Raw genomic sequence first — 20976 nt, 5'->3', positions numbered from 1 at the left:
AAAGTACTTTAGTAACCCTAAAATAATTTGTATACTGTGGCTATGTATCTACTTGCTCTGTCTCTTATTAAAATTTGGAACTAGTATGAGAGTCTTAAAACAGAATTGAAAATTTATTGAGAAACAAATGACAATTGTTATATGGTTTTGTTTTAAAGTGAGGCAGTGTGAGAGATTAATCTTCAACTGATTAACTGATTTGGCACCAAAAATTATACCAAATGCCAGAGGTCTGCTTCACATTCCTTCTTTTTCTTGTACTATATGTTCTTGTCAACTCTATACTTCCAAGTTGACTGAGATAAAAGGAGACAAGACTGTGAGCTTTTTTGATGGCTGAAGCATATGGCTGACAGAACTAATCACAAAATCTATGAAGACTAAGGAGTGTCTTACTCAGCTTTTAAGCCATCTGCCTGTAATTTTGGTGTTACAGCAAGAATTCCATCCAGGCCTATATTACTATCTTCTGACAGTGTAGCTGTTAAGTTGTTGAACACTGCGGATTCCATAAATAACCTTGTCCAGTCATATCTGAAATTGTTTTCTCAAACTAAGATTTTAACTATTTGTTATTTATTTTTTTAATGCTTGGATATCAGATTTGGGCTGCTTCTGTAGCTCAAGTGGTTGGGGGTTGTTCAGTACGAAGTCCTTTGTGATTTTTGCTTGTCATCTCTCAGTCTGTTGATAATTGATTTTGGTTTTATTTTTAATTTTTCTTCTTTTTCTCATTTTGTTACTTCATTTGTCAGCTGCCACTTCCATTATGAATCCCATGGAATCTTTGTTGCAGATATGTGGGATAATCATTCTATGAAGAATACTTTTTCTGATATCCTGTCTAAAAGAATGGATTGAAGATATTTTGTACTGCCACATACCATAGAATAGTTCGTGAAGAAAAAAAAAAAAGGTCCTGAAGTTTCACCTTCATGCAGCCTTTATTTTTATCTAAACCAGTTGACTAATCTGTCTGTTTTTGACAAAAGGAACTTAATAGGATGTGTATCTCTGCTTGGTTAAATTGAAGCTGTTGCCTTGTCCCTTTTGTAGCTGTAGCCAGGCATTCTAATGGATTAATGTTTTTCCTGTTTATTTAATGTACTGTTTAATATTTTCATTCTAGAGTTTATCCTACTAGTGACTAGCCTACTGTGTTCTAATCAGACATTAGTTGTCACTGATTTCTTTCATACCAAGAAGATAGTGCTAGATGATGAAGAATTACAGTGACTATTGTATTTGGTATCTGTGGGTGCTAACAATAATGGTTTTTTGCAAAAGTTTTAAAACATGTGGAAATTAAAGGAGGACTCCTTTGGCTTCTTTTCTCCCCAGGCACAATTTTAAGTAATTGTAATAATTTATGAATGACTGAATTTCTTGAAGGTGTGTGTACCTATCAATGGAAGTTACGTAAAGCAATCAGAGTTTGACATCTGTTATTGGCATAAGAATTGATGTGAAGATTTTACTTTTAATTCAGAGACTACTGTGTCAAAATTACTTGATTTGACTTGCCAAGTAACTGTAGTAATACTTGTGACAGCTCACAACTAAGTTGTGTGGTTGAGAAAAGTTTGTCCATGCATACAGTCTTTAGATTTTATTTAAAATAATGAACTCTTGCTTCCCTCCTTCTCCCAGAAGAGATGCTGGCTGATGTAGTGCTGCGCAAGTGAAATGAATTTTATTTTTTACATTGTTTATAAGTTGATACTTAAATCATATAGTGTAGATAAAGTTGTAGAATTGTCTCAAATATGTATTCATTGGGTGGCTTCCTGGTTTAAGAAGTTACTGAATTCTAAAGGACATGTTTGTTTCTGTATCAATACATTTGTAGTTCTGGAGCATTCTAACTAATGCTTCTTTAAAAGAACTGAAATATGAGCATAGAAGACAAGATTAAAAGGTGTATGAAGGCAGTCTGGTTTTGGCACTCAAAATCAGTTTATTTAAATGATTTTTAATTTCTGATCAGCCAAACAATTCCTTCTCTTCTGTAAAGTTCTGTTTCTCTTCTAACTGGTATAAAGTGTCTAATGTCCATCAGTCATGTCAGTCAGACATTCAGTGTTGTGAGAGTCTTGGTGTTCTGGTGCAGTAGCTTTAGTTTGAAAGTACTTTATATTTGAAAGTTGTATCTCTTATTTTGCTTCTCCTTATTTCTTTTGGGATAATAATAGTTTTGAAGGGCTGGAATAGATCCATGTGTAGAATAATTCCTGGCACAAAGGAATTCCTTATTTCACCCAAATCAGCTCTTCATAGAAAAAAATCAACAAGTGGTAAAAATGCTGATTAAAATTAGCTTCCAGTGCTATTAGGATTGCTGTAAACTGTAAACTTAAATTTGTTTATACTGTAAACTAACCCTTTCTATATAGAACATTCAGATCTCACTTTCAACATATCTCAGATGTAATACAAAGTTACTCATGCCCTTGGTTAAGAACCAAACATGAATCTGCTCCACTATAAATGAAAAAGCTAGGCTGTTCTTTTTCCATTCCTCTACTTGGCCCAGTAACTTAGAGAAAGCTCAGTGAACAGAATTCAAACTGTTGCCTGAACTCCAATTCTTACTCAATTCAGGTCAATTCTGGTTGTGTTTATTTTATGGCTCATACTGTGTAACACTTAACCTCTTAATGTTGTCTAAAGATCTCTTTTTTCCTTCTCCCTCTAATTATCAATTTAGTAGATCAACAGAACAGCTCATTTCTGAAGGGATTTAAGTACCTTACTTTGTAGAAAAATTGAACATTATATTTCTGTGGGAATATGGGTAGAAGTTTTACTGCACAGTCCCTGCATCATTTCCATATCCTACTGTGGTGAAACCAGGTTTGTCACCAGTTCCTTACAATATCAGTGTTGCAGCAAGCCAGTCAGTGTAATCAGAATATCTGAATGTCTTTGGCTGACAAATGTCTTTAATAAAGTTTCCTATATCCTGTGACTTCAGATCTATTCCTACACATCTATTCAAAACTTTCTCTTAAAATGTAGAGCTTGTAATCCAATATTTTAGTTTTGAGTGAATAAAGATAGTGTATCACAGAATCAGCACAGTAGGCTGAGTTGGAAGGGACCAACAAGGATCACCCAGTCCAACTCCTGGCCCTGCAAAGGACACCACAAGAATCCCCTGAGTGCTTGAGAGCACTGTTCAAACTCTCCTTGAACTTTGTCAGGCTTGGTGACCACTTCCCTGGGGAGCCTATTCTAGTGCCCAGCCACCCTCTGGGTGAAGAACCTTTTTCTAATACCCAACCTAAACCTCCCCTTACACAGCTTCAGGCCATTCCCTTGAGTCCTGTCACTGTCACCACAGACAAGAGATCAGAGTCTGCCCCTGCTCTTCCCCTCACAAGGAAGCTGTAACTGCAGTGAGGTCTGTCCTCAGGCTGCTCCAGGCTGAACAGACCAAGTGCCCTCAGCTGCTCCTCCTACGGCTTCCCCTCCAGACCCTTCACCATCCTCGTGGCCCTCCTTTGGACACTCTCCAATAGCTTTGTATCTCTCTTATCCTGTGGCACCCAAAGCTGCCCCAGCACTGGAGGTGAGGCTGCCCCAGAGCAGAGCAGAGCAGGACAATCCCCTCCCTTGCCCGGCTGGCGATGCTGTGCCTGATGCCCCCAGGGCACATGTGGCCCTCCTGGCTGGCAGGGCACTGGTGATTCAGGTTCAACTTGCCATCGAGCAGGACTCTGAGGTCCCTTTCTGTGGCACTGCTTTCCAGCATCTCATTCCACAGTCTGTCTGCACGTCCAGGTTTGCCCCATCCCCAGTGCAGAATCTGGCACTTATGCTTGTTGAACTTTATGTGGTTGGTGATTAATTTGTGTACTCTGAACCTGAAAAGGTTTGCTAGGTGAATTGATGGGTGTAGCTGGAAAGAGAGATAAGGAAATTAAGATTAATATCTCTATATAAGCTTTGATCCTGTGGCATTGTTTTGAAAATCTGCTTTATTCCTATGAGACGATTGAAGGTTGACTAATTACTTTCTGTTGCAGATGAGCCAACACGTTCCTTGAGTGGTCTTATCTTGAAGAATAATGTAAAAGCACATTTTCACAACTTTCCAAATGGGGTAACTGACTTCATTAAAAGTGAATGTCTGAACAACATCGGTGATTCCTCCCCCTTAATTAGAGCTACTGTAGGTAAGTTTGTTCTTAATGCTGTCCTCTGCATACTGAAAATGTTACTGATATGGGTGAGAGCTGTACTAAGGCTATAAAGAGTTACTAAACTCCTAAAATTTTTTGTTTCTCATAATTGCCACAACTTCACTGTGTTTCAATGATATTTGTCATTATTGTGAATATAAAGATACCGCACTTTAAATTCCTGTTATTTTAGAAGTGATATAGCAATTCAGTTCATATTTCTTGACATGTAACTGAATATAAGTTTATTTTAATCTACTTAAATTCAGCTTGCTGCCAGCTTATATACCTAAAAACAGGAACACAGTAAAGGTCTGACTTAGGAACTATTCCAGTACTCTGATTGCATCAATGAAAACATTTCTGTTAGCTGATTTTCTACAACCCACCCCCTATATGCACACATACGCACATCCCTTCAGGGAATCATCATACCATGCCTAAGCCATTCACATAAAAAGCTCCTCTTAGAAAACAGTAGATAAAGTGTGGTGTACAGAACTTCATAGTGTCATGGAATCATGAAATGGTTTGGGTTGGAAGAGACCTTAAAAATCATCTAGTTCCAGTGAGAAGTTTTATTTTACATGAATTTTTGATTTTGTAAATACCTTGTTTTGATACACGTTTCATAAAATAGGTATATTTGTATTATTTTTACTTAATTCAAGGTAAAGTTGCTTTTCTGTCTGTTCTTTGAGCATACAGTTTCCTCCAACATTGTAGTAATTTTCCTGCTCTGCTCAAAAACTAGAAAAACGTAAAATACATATTTGAATATTGAAAGTAGGTATGGGTGTCATTTCAGAAAGAAATTCAGCTTCTCTCAGTTGACTCCTCTTATAAAACAATCTACCAGTTACTGTTCTTTTGGAATCATTTGCTTTTTCTGTAGGATTCCCTCTCCAGGCATTCAGGTTACGGACTAACCTAAGACTAGAGAAGATTACTCATTTCTTAGCTTTTTCCTGCTGTCTTGTCAGTTGTCAGGCTGCTTTACTATGAATTTTATTAATGTCCAATATTCTAATGAGAGTAGAAACAAGTCTTTGAGTGGCAGGTACTCTTTGAATTCCAGGTTGTAGAAGAGTCATGCTTACTTCTTTGTTCATAGGAGTTTTCAGTGGAGTATTGTGGAGCTAACTAGGGAACATATTCCAGCTCTCATTTGGTTTGGTGACTTAGGGTTGTTTGGTGATCGTCTGTGGGATGTTCTTTTGAGGAATGTGGGTGTTGTTTTCAAGCAGTTACTCTTAAATTTTTCCTGATAGGAAATGCTTGTGGATTAGTAGCTCAATTATTGTTCAGCTTTAAGTGGTCCTTGCAGGGATTATTCAGCATGTATGAACTCTCAAGATGAATAGCAGCTGATAAGATGCACGCTTGCGTAATTGTTGCTGTTTTGCATCTGTTTGGCACCCTGCTGTTTGAATTACTGGATCCTTGTAGCTGTCCGACATTGGTCCAGTACCCACTGGTTTCTTGGTCTTAGCAAGGTGTAAAGATACTACTGCCTACCTAGACTGCCTTTAGCATGAGTTGGCATGTGCAGGTTAGAGTTGCTCTTTCTGATGAGTACATGTTTTTGCAGTTCAAGCACTATCAATTTAATGAGCCAAATGCAAATAACATCTCGGGACTTCTGAGAGCAAAATGAGCAAGTATGTCAAAATGGCATCAGGGAGGATTTAATGCAGTGTTCACTCTCCTTTGTGGTCTCTAGCATCTAGTGCTAATCAGACAAAAGCAGATACCTTTTGGCCAAGATGGAAACAAAGTGATTATTCCCATCTTCAGAAGTCACCTTGCTGAGGAGAATAAGCGCATGCCTTGAGACTAAATGATAGCTACACATTGTTTTATCCTTACTTATCCTTATTCTAATCCCCAAATGAGTTACAGAGTGTATCTTCTCTGTGCTGTTAACCTGTGGTACAGGTTTTAAAACCCATGTGCTAATCTTGAAATACAGATTCAAGTTTAAGCTGCATTTGTTCAGGACACACAAATCTACCAGGATATAAATACATGTCATTAGAAAGTGTCTGCAACTGTTCTTAAAGCTTTCTAGGAACTCTAGTCTGGGCAGGACCTTAGTGTAGCTCCTGCTTGGAAGCAAGCAGGGAAAATAGTTAGTGTTTGAAAGTAGTGGTGGAACTGGAGAGCTTCACTGCAGGAGGAAATTGAAAGCTAATGATTGCCCTATGAGGGGGAATTTTGTTACGAAGTTGAGCTTTTAAAAGTTAAGGAGTTGAGAAATCGACTTCAGGCGTTACAGGGGCAAACCACCATCTGTACAGAAAGTTCATAATGACATGTGTGGTCTGAATTGCATGCCATATCATTTCACCCTCTGAAACCACTTCGAGGACCTTGAAAAGATCCAGCATATTGCATCAAAGGAACAATGCAAAAGTTACTGTGTGTCCTGTCCAGAATGTCTTTTGCTCTGTAATGTTGTCCTCTATTCTTGTGTATTTAACAAGAATTCTAGCATTTTATTCCAAAGAAAAATTACATATTGCGAGTAGACTCTTTTTCCATCACTTTTTGTGGGGGAGATTGCCCCTTGTAGTAGTACTGAGTTCTTCTGTGGCATTAAGGATTGTGCTAGCTGTTATATTTTGCATTGGAGCAAGATGGACTCATACAAATTAAGTCCTAGTTTATAAGTAGCTTTCTCTGTCCCTGTCACCTAACTAGTTTTCCCCCAGATTTCTATATATGCTGGAAGCAAACAGAATTAGTGACACTTTGGGCTAACCTGTCTGTTTACTGGCTCTCACAGCTCCTCACTGGATGACCTACCATAGTGTTTAAGCTCTTAGTAGGTATCTTAGTCTTAGAATATGTCCTTAATGCTTAGTGTAAACACAGTAAAGTTGTGAACACATAATTTCTCACTGGATTGTAAGTTCATTGATTCCCACATTCATGCTTTTGTATTGTAGTAAAAAAGAGGTGACTTGGGGAGGATACTCTGTACTTATTAAAGGTCCAGATTTGTACAGTGTTTAGTAAACTTAGAGCCAAAGCTGCCCTGCTGTGTTATTAATTATAAATTATACAGATATATAAATGTTATAACTTCCTTAAGTGAAGTTACTTGGTGCTTGATTTCTAATGTGTGATCCCTTTGTAGCAGCAGGAAGGAGCAACCTGCCTTTGCTGTTCAAAGCCCTTCAAATAACATTTAGAATTAAATGTACTTCTTCTTTTAATGCATGCCAGTCTTAACAAAACCATAACTTTCTTAGTTCTTTAGATATTTAAGAGGAGGAAAATAAGAAAAATTGATATGAAACAAGTGAAAGCATGTGAGATCTCATTTTCTCCATTCTTCTGTTTCTTTTAGGGATTCTGATAACAACCATTGCCTCAAAAGGGGAGTTACAGAATTGGCCTGAACTCTTGCCAAAGCTTTGCAGCCTGTTGGATTCTGAAGATTACAATACCTGTGAGGTAATGAGATTTATAGAAAACAGAAGATGATCATCTGAATTTGATTATTTTTATCTCTCTTCACACACACTATGTATATGTGTATATACATATATATCATGTGTGCATGTCTGTATGTATTTATACGTGCCCATGCGTTCTCCTTGGAGAACAGTGGCTCAGATTTGATACTTTTTCTTCTACCTGTGGTCCACGTTCTTACTGTTCATTCAAACAAATTCATTTCCTTTGCATAAAAGCAGAATAAGATTGCAGATGGATAGTCATAGTATCTCAGCTGAGAAGTCTCCTGAAGTTACCACTTCGTGATGCCTAATCTTTTAGGCACCATTAGCATCATTAAGATGATGCTGAATTTTCTCTTACATAAAAGTTGTGTTCATTCTTCTTGTAACTTAACCTGGAAAAGTGATTGATTGCTATATCATGGTGAAATGAACTGTTTTGTCCAGTCTGTATGAAGGGAAATAAGTAAATAACAGTTCTAAACTATGAGAAAAAATATAAAGCTATGTTTGATGTGAAAAAATATTGTGATCACACCATTTGAATTACTTGATAATGTCTCCATGAAAGTGTGAAGCATTTTGTATAAAGTGAACCTCAGAGATGACTAATGATCCAAGATGCTGCACTGTTACATAGTGTTTTGGTGCTGCTTTCTCTTGGAAAAAAAACCCTTACATTTGAAAGTGAAACTCAAATTGACTATCATCTCTGTTTTGCCCCATAGTGAATTATGAAAGGAAATACAATTATATATGCAATTAATTTGGATACTTCTGCCTCATTCTACTCACTTCTCAAATAAGAATTAGCTTTTAAGTATTTTTTTAAAATATATTTGGATAGAGGAGCATCAAATCAAACTAAAATTACCACTTATTCATTGCTGACTCTCCCAGTGTGAGAGCTGACAGATGCTCAGATGCTGGTTTAAATAAAATGCCTTTAAGAATATTTCAATTTAATCTTAATTAGTTTGCTGCATTTATAGTATTAAGTAGCTGCATTTACTGTGTTGTGCTGAAGTTACCCATTCAATATGAAGTCTTCAGTTCTGTTTTTTTCAAAATGCGAAAGAAGAGACTTACTTACTTGTTTATTCATTTTTAAACAGGGCGCTTTTGGCGCTCTTCAGAAGATATGTGAAGATTCCGCTGAAATTTTAGATAGTGATGTATTGGACCGGCCACTCAATATCATGATACCCAAGTTCTTGCAGTTCTTCAAGCACAGCAGTCCAAAAATACGGTAGGTTTATGAGTTGTACTTACAGTTACCTGTTAAAATTTTACTTAAATTATTTTGTAGATCGGTTTAAAACCTACTTAGCTTTTTAAAATGATCCTGCAGAGACCCACAGAGATTCCATGCATCAGTAATTTTCATGTTGATCTTCATAGTTAATACAAGAATGTCACCTCCTCATACAATCAGTCAATGATTCTGAAAATCAGATAGTTTCAGTTTTTGCATGTTATTACAAAAAATTCAGTGTTGTGCTTAGAACTTAATATTCTGATTAGAAATAACAATTTTACTTTCCTTTTGTAATGGCTTCAGCAATGGAAGAGTGAAAATTCTTCTGCTGACAAAAGTTTCTGAGTTCTGACAGAAACAAATTCTGCATTTAACTGAACTTTCAGCTGAATCAAATTAAATGGGTTCATCATCCCTTCACTGTAAAACTGTATTAATCTCTCCAAAGTAACAATATAAAAGAAAAATTCCAGAATTAAATTGGTATTTGCTAGTATTCACTACAGAGAGCAGTAGCTTTTTACCCTGAATTGAGCCAACAGAGTGTCCCTGCCACAAAGAAGGCTAATGGTATCCTGGGCTTGAGTATTGCCAGCTGGTTTAAGGGAGGTGATCCTTCCCTTCACCTTCCAGGTGAGGCCACACCTGAAGTACTGTGTCCAGTTCTGGAATGTTCAGTGCCAGAGAGGCATGGATACACTGGAAAGACTCCAGCAAAGGGCCATAGCAGGAAATGCCAAGGGACTTGGGACTCATCAACATATGTAAATACTTGAAGAGAGGGAGGAAAAAAAGTGTCCAGGCACTTTCCAGTAGTGCCCAGTGACAGAAGCGGAGGCAGTGGCCACAAACAGAAACTCATAATGTTCACTCTGAATATCAGAAAATAGCTTTTTTACTGTGAGAATGACCAAGCACTGGCACAGGTTGCTCAGAGAGGTGATGGAGTATCCGTCCTTGGAGACACTCAGTAGCCCGCTGGATGTGGTCCTGGGCAGCTGGCTGTAGGTGGCCCCGCTTGAGCACAGGCATTGACCAGATGACTTCCAGAGCTGCTTTCCAACCTCATCTGTTCTATGATTCTTCATGATTCTGTGAAATGTGTTTTATCTTCTGTTTGAAAATTATATCTGATGGCTTTAAGGTGGCAGTTCTTTATTGCCAAGAGTAGTAGATAGTGAAGACTAAGATGAAGATTATAACTCAAGATAGGATTCTAATACAGTTCAGAAAATCGTCTATAAAAGAAGTTTGCTAAGAAAATCATGTGACAAAGTGTGAACTTGGTCTTGTGGAAAGGTAAACTTAATAATTCTCTGGAGCTGGAAAAGAGGAAGAAAAACATTCTTTTTTCCTTACCACACTGTATGGTCTTTCACTTCTTTCCTGTGCTGCGATGTTCATGGCTTTGAAACTTAAACCGGTTTAAAGTTTAAAGCAGGCTACCTGCCAACCCACAGCGTAGCTTCAGTACATAATGCTGAGGTATGAAAAGGACTAGTAGTGTCAGTGCAATACTTCTATTCACTCAAAAGACAACTTTTGAACAATGTTTTATGTCACAGTCTTCCAGGAAATGTCTAAACAGAATAGAAATTTGGAGTTACAGTAGAAAAAATACTGTAATGAATATTCAAAGCATTTTACAGGTAGTTTTGCCTTGTGCCTCTACCTTGAGAATTTGACTTCTGTGTTGGAGAATGAAAAAGACCTCTTAAGTAATGGCTTTGCATAAAATGGGTTAGAAGAACAGTGCTTCATTTCTTAGAATGTTTCTTCCACAAATGTTTTAGTAGGTATCCAACTACCAGTGTGTTTTTGTTCTAAGCTACATCTACATTGTGGACGTATTCTGGTCTCACTAAATTCTAAACATGTTGCAAAGGTGGTCTCAACAACAAAGAAGGTCAGGCTAAAATATTGCCATGTTGACTTGCATGGAATTATTACTATCTGAGAAGATCACAGTCATAATATGCTCAAAAAGAACATACATACTGTTCAGAGCAAATAGTCCAGCTGTAGTCATCCTACCCTATTCACTGAATACTTTATTTTTAAATATTTATTAGGTATGTAAGAGTATAAGGCAGTACTTAAAATGTAGTTTAGTAATTTTGCTTGGTAATGCTACAGGTGCATAGATTTGTTCTCTCTTGCCTTTGAAGATACTTGGTTTATGCTTTTGATGCCTGAGTACAGTTTAAAAAAATGTTTTTAACTCATGAAACATATATATTTTAACTGTTTCTGTTGTAGGTCTCATGCAGTGGCATGCGTCAATCAGTTTATCATCAGCAGAACTCAAGCTCTTATGTTGCACATAGATTCTTTTATTGAGGTGGGTGTGTATTCTTGGTTGGAGGTTTAAGTCAAGTTACCTATCTGGTTTATCAAGAGGTTTGAACTATGTTGTGCAACCACCTCTACCCCTAAACTCCGCATTTCTGGTTGCCCATTCTTAGCTTCAGTCCCCATGGATTGAAGTTCATTCTGTATGCTTGTGCTCAGAGCTAACCACCCTGTAAGCGAAAGAAGTAGGTGTATTTCAAAAGATTTTTCCTAATTAGGGGAAGCTCTTGTGTAAAGGTGCAAAAATAATGGCAGCAGTCTGTCTCTCTTACCTGTCCTGAGAATTGCATGTCACTGGGGCCTGTCTGCCTGTCTGAATGCTGTTACTGAACTTGGACGAGAAGGGCTCTGGATTGTCTGGACTATTTGATTTGCTCCTCTTGTGTACTGACACAATTTATGTTTAGGAGGTAAAAATAATCCAGGAAGTACTGTCCTGTGCCAGTGTTAATACACAGTGTCATGTTCATGTATAAAATACACACTGAGAGACTGAAGCGTTAATTTGCTAACCCGTACGTCTTTAAAAAATAAAATAGTATTCTGAGGTGTGGGTTGGGCAAGTACAAAAGTACATCTCCTTTAGTCAGCCAGTAATGACAATTTTCATACAAGCTGAACATGATGAACTGAGGTTTTTCAACTGTTACTACTTTCCAACAGAATCTTTTTGCATTGGCTGGTGATGAGGAGCCTGAAGTACGCAAAAATGTTTGCCGTGCTCTGGTAATGTTGCTGGAAGTTCGGATGGATCGCCTGCTTCCTCATATGATTAGTATAGTTGAGGTGAGTCTCCTTTCCTGGATGTTCTGCAGATTCCCCTGTTTGACGTTGCAAAAATAATAAATAAAAAGCATTCTTTAGAACACATAATGTTGCTCTTGCTCTTGCCGATTCTTTGTTTCCCTTTAAGACTGAGATTGCAAAACTTTATTCTTATCTAATTGCCAACTTGACATTGTGTTTGACAGGCAGTGCATATGGCAGTTGTTTATTCTTCATTAAATTAATTATCCTGAAATGACTGGGATCACAGCTAGGTATTGCTTGACCCTAAGGGAGAAGATTATGTTAAAAATCTAGCACTAGTGCTGAAACTGTTTCAGTTTGCACATTGAAGCTGTCTGTCACTTTTTGGGGTGTGTTGACCATAACAAGGTTAAGGCATGTTATTTTACATTGCTGAGATGCTCTTTGGGCTGCTAATGAAAAGTTCTTACATAAATGTTCTATTTTATACAAGTAATTAATTTTTATATTGTGTAGTACATGCTTCAAAGGACCCAGGACCAAGATGAAAATGTGGCTTTGGAGGCTTGTGAGTTTTGGCTGACTTTGGCTGAACAGCCGATTTGTAAAGAGGTATTATGTCGGCATCTTACTAAGTAAGTATCAAGTATTACAACTCATTTATTTTGAGACAGTTCTCTTAAAATTTCAGTGGACTTGTTCATGGATACTCTTAGAGACAGTGTATATGTCATTGCAGCTTAGAAGAATTCTTCTATAGCTAGTTCTTGTGCATAGTAAAATTGAAAAGACTTCTGAGGGTTTCAGACCCAGTGAACTCCAGAAACAACTTAGCTGTGTTGCTGTAGTGCTTGCTAGGAAGTTAACAAGCTGCTACGCTTCACATGAATGCAGAGATACAGTAAAATGCACTTAAGCTCAAGTGAACAACTCCACGTGACCTTACCCATAATATCTGGTGTGTACCATGAACGTGTTGTCTTGACTACTGCTGATGTAGGCATCTCTGTGCAATGCTTCAATGTGCATAGTCATGCAAAGGGTTCTTCATTTTAAAAAGAGCATAAACCAAAATGACATGACTTGGATTTAGAAATCAATTTTGTATCAATTACTGTTACAATTTAAACTTGAAGAAAGCCTGTACAATTTGTTCCTTCATAGTTATGCAGCCTGATAGTAGTTTCAAAACCTACTTTTTTGAAGTTTCAAAAAGTTTTCCTATGCCTCAAGAGATAGATCTTTGACTGAATGGGAGTAAATATCCATGTTTGGAGTGTAAACATCTTTATGTCTGCAACAGTGCTTGCAACTTCCTCCAGACTGATTTGAAGTCTTTTACAACAGGAAATTAATTCTTCAGTGTTGACAGAAAATGAATACTCTTTCTTTTCATATATGCACTGAAGATTTTTAAATTAGGAGAGGGTTCTCTCAAGATTTTGAGTGGAAGAATAGAATGACAGAAGAGACACACCCTTCTCAGCAGAAATAAGTATTGTAGATGTGAAGTAATTAAAAAAAGGAAGCAAAATTTCAGTTTTCTTAACCAATTAAAAAGTAGAAAATTGAGATTAAAACATGTACTGTAGCAGAGAAAGAATAGGAGTTAAAACCAGGAGAATAAGTTGTGAGAAATTATTTTTAAATTTTAAAATGGTCTGATTTAATTCCTACTTTTGTAGTTCAAAAGGCAAAAGAATGATAGTACACAGTACAAATTCCCAACACAAATCACATAGTTAATAACTACTAGTATTAAATCTCTTTTGGCCTACATGAACCTTGACACTGCAACAGCATCATACTCATTTTTTTAAAAAAGCTTTTACATTTCTAGAAAAACAAATTATTATTGAGTCACAGCATATTTTCCCCAAGATCTTTCAATGTCATATGTGTTTAAGACAACCTATTTGTTGGCGAGTCCTGTTTCACTAGGGAGCTGTATAAGCTTGTCAGTACTTGGTAATCTTAAAATCTTGTAAGTTGAATTAAAAGTGGGACAAGATCTTCTTAAAACTTGTTCATGTGGTTTTTAGTATCTGTTCCATTTTATGCCTGTAGCTTTCTTATACAATGTATACTTCACAAAGTATGCTGCAGAAATGCCACTGAATTGGTGATAATGTTTATACTTACTATTCCTTCATTCAGAGTTTAAAATGTAATGTGGCATTGTAGTGCGTGAATATTAGAGCAAGCCTGATACCTTCAGAAACAATACTCACGTGCAGAATATAGCAAGATTGAGTCTGTCACTTGCTGCATCCATCCATGGTTTCCTTTGGCTTATATATTCTTACGGATTTTTTCTTTTGTTGTGGCAAACATGTTTTTATGGGAAGTATTTGACTTTTTCCCTTACTACTTTTTTAGCTATATATCTGTGCAGTTGGAGCCCCATAACCATAACCTGTTTAATAATGAAGTAAATCCTAATATGAATTAGTCAAGATTTCTGCAATGTTGAAGGCTTGTCCTCCTGAAGTAATCACGAGGTGATAGGAGAGCTGTATGTAGTTAGGCCTCCATCTTTGACAGTGATGAGGTAGAGTCTTCATTGACAAGTAAATAAAGTGACAAGTACTATTGGCAAGAATCAACTTATGCATATTATGGGAGTTTGAATTCTTACTGGAAAACCTACAGATGTAATTTCTGAAAGTTGCTTCAGGATACGTTCATCAGTTGTGCCATCTGGCTACTTCTGTTTAAAAGTCTGTAATTTGAAATAACTCTTTTTCTCATTACAAAGTATTGATGAATCTTATGACATGGAACTTGATTTCGTTACTGCTCTTTTTATCAGGCTAAAGTATTTCTCTTTTGAGTTGGAGGTGAGGGTCACAACCAAAATTATGGCCCATATAACTGAAAGCTGGCTTGCTTTTTTATGTGTTGTTTTGATATGTATAAATATTTCTTTGTAGGCTGATACCTGTGCTGGTAAATGGTATGAAATATTCAGAGATTGATATTATTCTGTTGAAGGTGAGCATCAGTTTCTTCTACTCTGTTGGAATAGTTGGTTAGGTTCTGACCTATAAATCAGAATGATTCCGATCAGAATGGGCAGGCCTAGCCTACCATCTCTTCAGTGGAGAATTAGCTTTCTGGGGCAAGGTATGGTGTTGCAATTACTAAATGCAACTGATGCCATGTTTATTGGAAAAAAAAGTGTGGCTCTCCTGCTTTGCCCCAGTCCCCTCTCACAATATAGGCAGAGCTGGGATACTATTACCATGAACTACTGCAGGAATGCAACATGAAAATATGTTCAGAACTCATTCTAATGCCTTCTAGGTTGAATACATGGCTTTTTCCATCACTACATATGTCTGTGTATCAGAATTTCTCAATCACTTCTTTCTATTTCATTCTTATTGAGTAATTGCTTAACAAGAAGTATACTTTGTGGGTGAGCGTACCTCTCTTGCTTGTATCTTCTTTTGTTTTTCTGGTAAATGCAGCAGTAGAACACAGGAACAGTGGTATTTTTGTATGGGATGTGAATCTTTTACACATGTACAAAATCTTGAACTAAAACTCCATTGTTAACTTCCTTGAGCAATACAGTTGGACTAGTTTATCTGATAAAACAATTTAATGACAGGGGGATGTTGAAGAAGACGAAGCTATTCCAGATAGTGAGCAGGACATAAGGCCTCGTTTTCATCGTTCAAAGACGGTGGCTCAGCAACATGAAGAAGATGGTATTGAAGATGATGACGATGATGATGATGAACTTGATGATGATGATACTATTTCTGACTGGAATTTAAGTATGTCAAAGTAATGTGTGAAATGCTTTAAACTAGAGCTATTTGCATAGTACAAGAACCACAGTAAAAAGACAAGTTTGTGTAGAGGAGTACTGAGGCTTTGTTTTTGACTACAGAAATAACTATCTGCTGACATAATTGGTGGGTATGTTGGAGGGAGAGCCTTTCAGATGACACTTTGACTTTATAACTGTATTGACGAAAGCTATCCATCTGTAAGCTTATTTTTAATATGGCAGATCGAGTTAAAAATATTTACTTGATACAATTCAATGGAGCTTTTGGACTTAGAATTTTAATTTATGAAATAATAAAAAGCCTGTATGACTTTTTTAATTTCAGTATAAAAAGAGAAAAAAAAAAGCTTAATAATGCTTTCTTTAATTTCAGTCCTCTCTCTGAAATTGGGTTTCATTCAGTTTGGTTTGGTTTTTATTCCCATGTGAACATTCTACTACCTGTGGCCATTACAAATATTTTTTTTCTCTGTAGTGAATTTGCTTCTGACCAGAATACAGTACTTTAGTTTTTTTGAAGGTAGGAGATGGCTCTGACGAAACCAGAGTTCAGATGGCCTGTTGTGGGGGTCATAGGACCTTTAGGCTAATAGGCCATGTTACAAGGAAAGAAAACACCACTAACTGTTTTTTAAGTTCAGTGATGGGAAATAGCTAGTGAAATTCTGACGAATCTGATTTGAATATGCATTGCAAACAGCCTCATTGTGGAATAATGCTTTGAGATGTGGACATAGCCATATAGGGTTTTCTTTCCTAAGGCCACAAGTTTTTAGAACAGGTGAATGTAACTTCAGGGTTATGGTTAAACAATTTTGAGACATATCTGGAGAATTATTGTTGTTGAAAATATGAGTGCAAATATGCTTGTTTCTGTAAAGCTGCATCTTGGGAAAAAAGTAGTTTTGTATTCTTAATGCTCTTCTTGCCACTGCTGTGTGTAGATATTGCAGAATTAAATACGCCTTTTCTGAAAAAAAGCTCAAATGACATAAGGTGCCCTGTGATGCATGGTTTTGATTAAAATGGTGAGAAAGCTGAACTTGTTTGGGAATGGTGGCCTAAAAGAGAAAGAGTAGAACAGTTTAGAAATCTGTAATGTTATATGTTACTTGGATTTGTGAAAATTTTTATTATCTGAAAATCAGAATTGTGTGCCCTATTTCATGTCCAGTGTGCCGTATTTGACTTCTAGTTTGAGCAGAGAGGAAGCACCAGCATAGCTTGACAATTAGCAGCATTGCTTACTAATGAGACCAGTGCAATTCTTTGACAGATGAGGAAGGAACTGATATTATAATAAAAATTACTTTCTAAGAGCTGTGGCTTTGCGCAGGAGCACAGTGTATCTCTCTGTAGTGTAATGGAGTGGAAGTGTATTTCCTGCTCATGCACTGAGAATCCACTGGCAGCTCAGAGTTAAAAAGGGGATTATATTGCCTAACTACAACTATTTGTATAATAAGCAGAGATTAACACTGTTAATTCCCTTCAGGGAAATGTTCTGCTGCTGCTCTAGATGTCCTAGCTAATGTATTTCGTGATGAACTTCTGCCACACATCTTGCCACTGTTGAAGGAATTGCTCTTCCACCCTGAGTGGGTAGTTAAAGAATCTGGTATCCTTGTTCTTGGTGCAATTGCTGAAGGTAAGGGAACAGTTCATATCAGGTTGCTGATTTTTTAATTGGTTCTAAAGCAGCTCGGGTGAACTTACTAATGCAAACAAGTATATGTCCTTGGCTGATTTGGTTTTGGTGATTAATCTCATCATATTCTGATAGGTGACTGCAGTTATTTTATTTTTCATTTTCACACTTATGCACGTTTGGGAGGCTAAACAGATTACATAATTTCTTTTATTTCTTCCTTTTTGCAGTTCATTTCTCCCAAAATACTACCTTGATTTCATAGAAGATAACTATTTAATAAATTTTAACACTTAGATTTTAAGTGTTTTCAGAAATGGAGAAGACCACTCCTGTGATTTCACTACACTAAGATGCCTTTTGCAGATGGTTCTCCAATTAAAATAGGCTAACTTCCCTTCTTTTTTGCTTACAGTCTTGCTTGGCTTTTTGCCTGGAGTTCCAGCATCTCTGTTCCTTTTGAATGCTAAAGAAGTAGATTTGGGTCCATGCCTGGATTATACTTCTTTTCCCGCAGTGTCTAATGAACATACTTTTTTTACTGCTACTAGAAAATTTTTAGTTGGTTTTGATTTGAAGTCCAGCAAGGTAGAAGTTAGTACTTCTGACAAATCTTGGTGTCTTACTGCCCTTGCTGACTTGAAGGGTGCAGCTTTTTTTGGTGGTCAATATTTGTACAATTTTAGGAAAAACAAAGAAATTTGAATTTCTTAAGGAATCCTTTTTCATGTGATGATTTGTTGTCAAGACTGTCTTTCTTTGCTTGGTATTTTCTTGCCTACTCTGAGTAGACTGAAATAGGAACTTCAAGCTTTAGAAACCTTATTTGGATGTACTTCCTATACTGCATTGAACAAAGCAAAATTTCTGGAGATTGGGGAAGCACTGAAGTAGAAATGTAATTGAAAAGAATATAAGTTTAATTGAAGATTTTAATTATTATTTAAGAATTTTAGTATTTTACTTATATAATATTGTAATTATAATACTTATAATTAATATAACTGTTATTTATTTAAGGGGTTTTTTTAGAACTTTATATAAATTAGGTAGACTTGCTTTGTTAAAATATTTGTATTTTTAATTTCGCGTGTTGTGTTCCTCTGTGATAGAGAATGAAAATATGTCTCTCCATCAGAAACAGAAAATAATGGAACTTTTCATTAATTCTGGTACTGCAATAGCTATATATTTCTTTCCAGGCTGCATGCAGGGTATGATTCCATATCTTCCAGAGCTAATCCCTCACCTTATTCAGTGCCTCTCCGACAAAAAGGCTCTTGTGCGCTCCATTACATGCTGGACTCTTAGTCGCTATGCACACTGGGTAGTTAGTCAACCCCCAGACACATACTTGAAGCCATTAATGACTGAGTTGCTAAAGCGTATCTTGGATAGCAACAAGAGAGTACAAGAAGCTGCCTGCAGGTAAGCCAAAGCTTAAGCAAACATCACTATCCATGATGCTGGTTTTTTTTTTTCCTGTGGGAAGCTATTTTAATGCCTTTATCAGTGAATACATGCCTCCATTTCTAGCTCTTAATGTATTTCTTTCTCTTACATTGGAGTAGATGCAACTTTCTCCCAAGTTATAATAACATGAAAAAAGTTAACATCTATTGCTCTTGTGCACTTTATTTTCAGAGTATGTAGAACACCAGCCTAAATAATATATTGTAGTAAATTAGCTGTTTGCAACACTTACTTTCAATATATGATGTTTCGTTGACCAGAAATTTGGCATTTTTTAAAATTGTCTATGAACATGGGCAGAACTGATTACAGTGGAAAGCTACTCTGTAATTGGATTACTGATACTGTTATACTTAGCTCAGCATTACCAAAACATTTCAGTTATGATTATTTCAAGGCATACTATCTTTCTCCTGAAGCAAGATGTTGGGAGATAAGATTCCCTTCTCCCCCTGGTCTACTTCTTAAAAAAAAAATCTATATTGCTTAATTAGTGGACGCAACATTAATGGAATGGGAATGGGTGCACCCCTTGTGCATGTGGCTCAAAAAAAAAATGTACATGTCAGTTTTTGTCAGACTGGAGTGTACACAGCAAGTTTTTAAGGTTTCTTCAAGAAGCAGTTACATCTGCCTCTGAACACCTGAAACTAATAGTAGTGATAATAGATAATAAATGATAATAATAGTAGCAACCGCCAAGTGTCAGTAGTGCCTAAGGGCAGTGATGAGTTCAGGGTTGTTGGGCTAAGCTTTGCTCAAAAGGGGTGAATATATCCTTGTCTGAGAACAGATACAATGACTTTATGAAATGTACTTAGTGAGATTGAGGAATTAAATACTGTTTCCTTGTGTCTCCAAACGTTTGCAAAAATTTGGCTAGCAAATTTGGGTAGCTTTAATGTCTTCTCTGTTTATTCTATTAAAAAAAAAAACCAAATGCAAAACCCGAAAACCAGATAAAACAACCTACCAAGCAAAAAAAAAATCCCCAAAGGAAAATATTCCACTTCTCTTCAAACTTCCCTTGTACAAAACATGGCTGAAAATCTGCATTTAGTTGAACACAGCTGTGTTGTAGTGTAGTTAAATAACCTCACATGGTGCTTATGAAGGATGTGCAATGGGCCGTGGAAACTTTTATAGTAACAGGGAATCTAGAATGGAAATATTAAAAATTACAGTATGCCTAATTTTTTTTTCTTTTTTTAATAAAAGTTCACTGTCAGACTTAGAGCATATTTTGAGATACTTTCTTTAGAACAGAGATTCAGTAAAATTAGTGTTGCAGCTAAAAATAAACTGTCTGGGAAACTTAACTGTAAGGAAAATGTAGAGTTGTTACAAGTCAAAATGTATTTACTAGCTTTTTAAATTGTAAGGAAATACAATGAACCTTCTTGAACAACAACAAAAAGCTTCATCCCAACAGTGAATAGTTGCATAGATGTTAATGTCTACCAAATTGAAGATTGGTCACAGGATACTGTATGTTTTTGTCCCTAACTTCTATATGGTATCAGATGTCTGAAGTTTACATCTGTGCTTTTAAGAAGTTGCTCCTTAAGTTGGCGACACACAAAATGAAATTTAACTGAAATACCATTTCCTGCAAAAGTTGTATGCCTTCAATTGTATTCTGAAAGAACACTTCATAACGACAGAATAAAATGATAAATAAGTAAATAAAATAAGAATGCTAGCCGTTTAGTGTTCACCGTTCCCTTATGTTAAGAAAATGGCATTTCTGCATTTGGTAGCACACACCTCGTGCAGTGATGCATGCATTTTTAGTGCAGAGACAAGCTAATAATAATCTTGTTGACAAAGCTAGGCCAGTAAATCTTCAATAGCTCCATATTATTTTCCTTTCATTAATGTTTCTCTGAAGCAGCATGTCTGGTGTGGGGGGATTGTTTTGTTTTGTTTTGTTTCTTTTTGGATGGGTTTTCTTAATGCTGCCGTTCAAACACTGCATAGACAAGCTGAAATGTTTCCATGACGTCATGATGTGTGCTTTGACCAAGAGCAGCTAAAACTGT

The 20976-nt window shown here is 36.6% G+C and overlaps 1 protein-coding gene across 2 annotated transcripts in view; it reads left to right on the top strand.

Moving 5' to 3' along the window:
• The window catches only part of TNPO1 (transportin 1), a 74032-nt gene that overhangs the window by 33252 nt on the left and 19804 nt on the right, over positions 1 to 20976 (top strand). For both annotated transcript variants that reach the window (XM_082302207.1, XM_082302206.1), the window contains exons 5-14: positions 4029 to 4178; positions 7540 to 7646; positions 8767 to 8900; positions 11169 to 11250; positions 11925 to 12047; positions 12528 to 12646; positions 14945 to 15005; positions 15628 to 15796; positions 17309 to 17461; positions 18664 to 18889. In XM_082302207.1, the coding sequence (XP_082158333.1) occupies positions 4029 to 4178; positions 7540 to 7646; positions 8767 to 8900; positions 11169 to 11250; positions 11925 to 12047; positions 12528 to 12646; positions 14945 to 15005; positions 15628 to 15796; positions 17309 to 17461; positions 18664 to 18889 (1324 nt within the window). The remainder of the gene's footprint in view (positions 1 to 4028; positions 4179 to 7539; positions 7647 to 8766; positions 8901 to 11168; positions 11251 to 11924; positions 12048 to 12527; positions 12647 to 14944; positions 15006 to 15627; positions 15797 to 17308; positions 17462 to 18663; positions 18890 to 20976) is intronic.

The sequence above is a fragment of the Coloeus monedula genome (assembly GCF_965178545.1).
Source record: "Coloeus monedula genome assembly, chromosome: Z".
NCBI lineage: Eukaryota > Metazoa > Chordata > Aves > Passeriformes > Corvidae > Coloeus > Coloeus monedula.
This window is presented reverse-complemented; position numbering and strand designations above follow the sequence as displayed.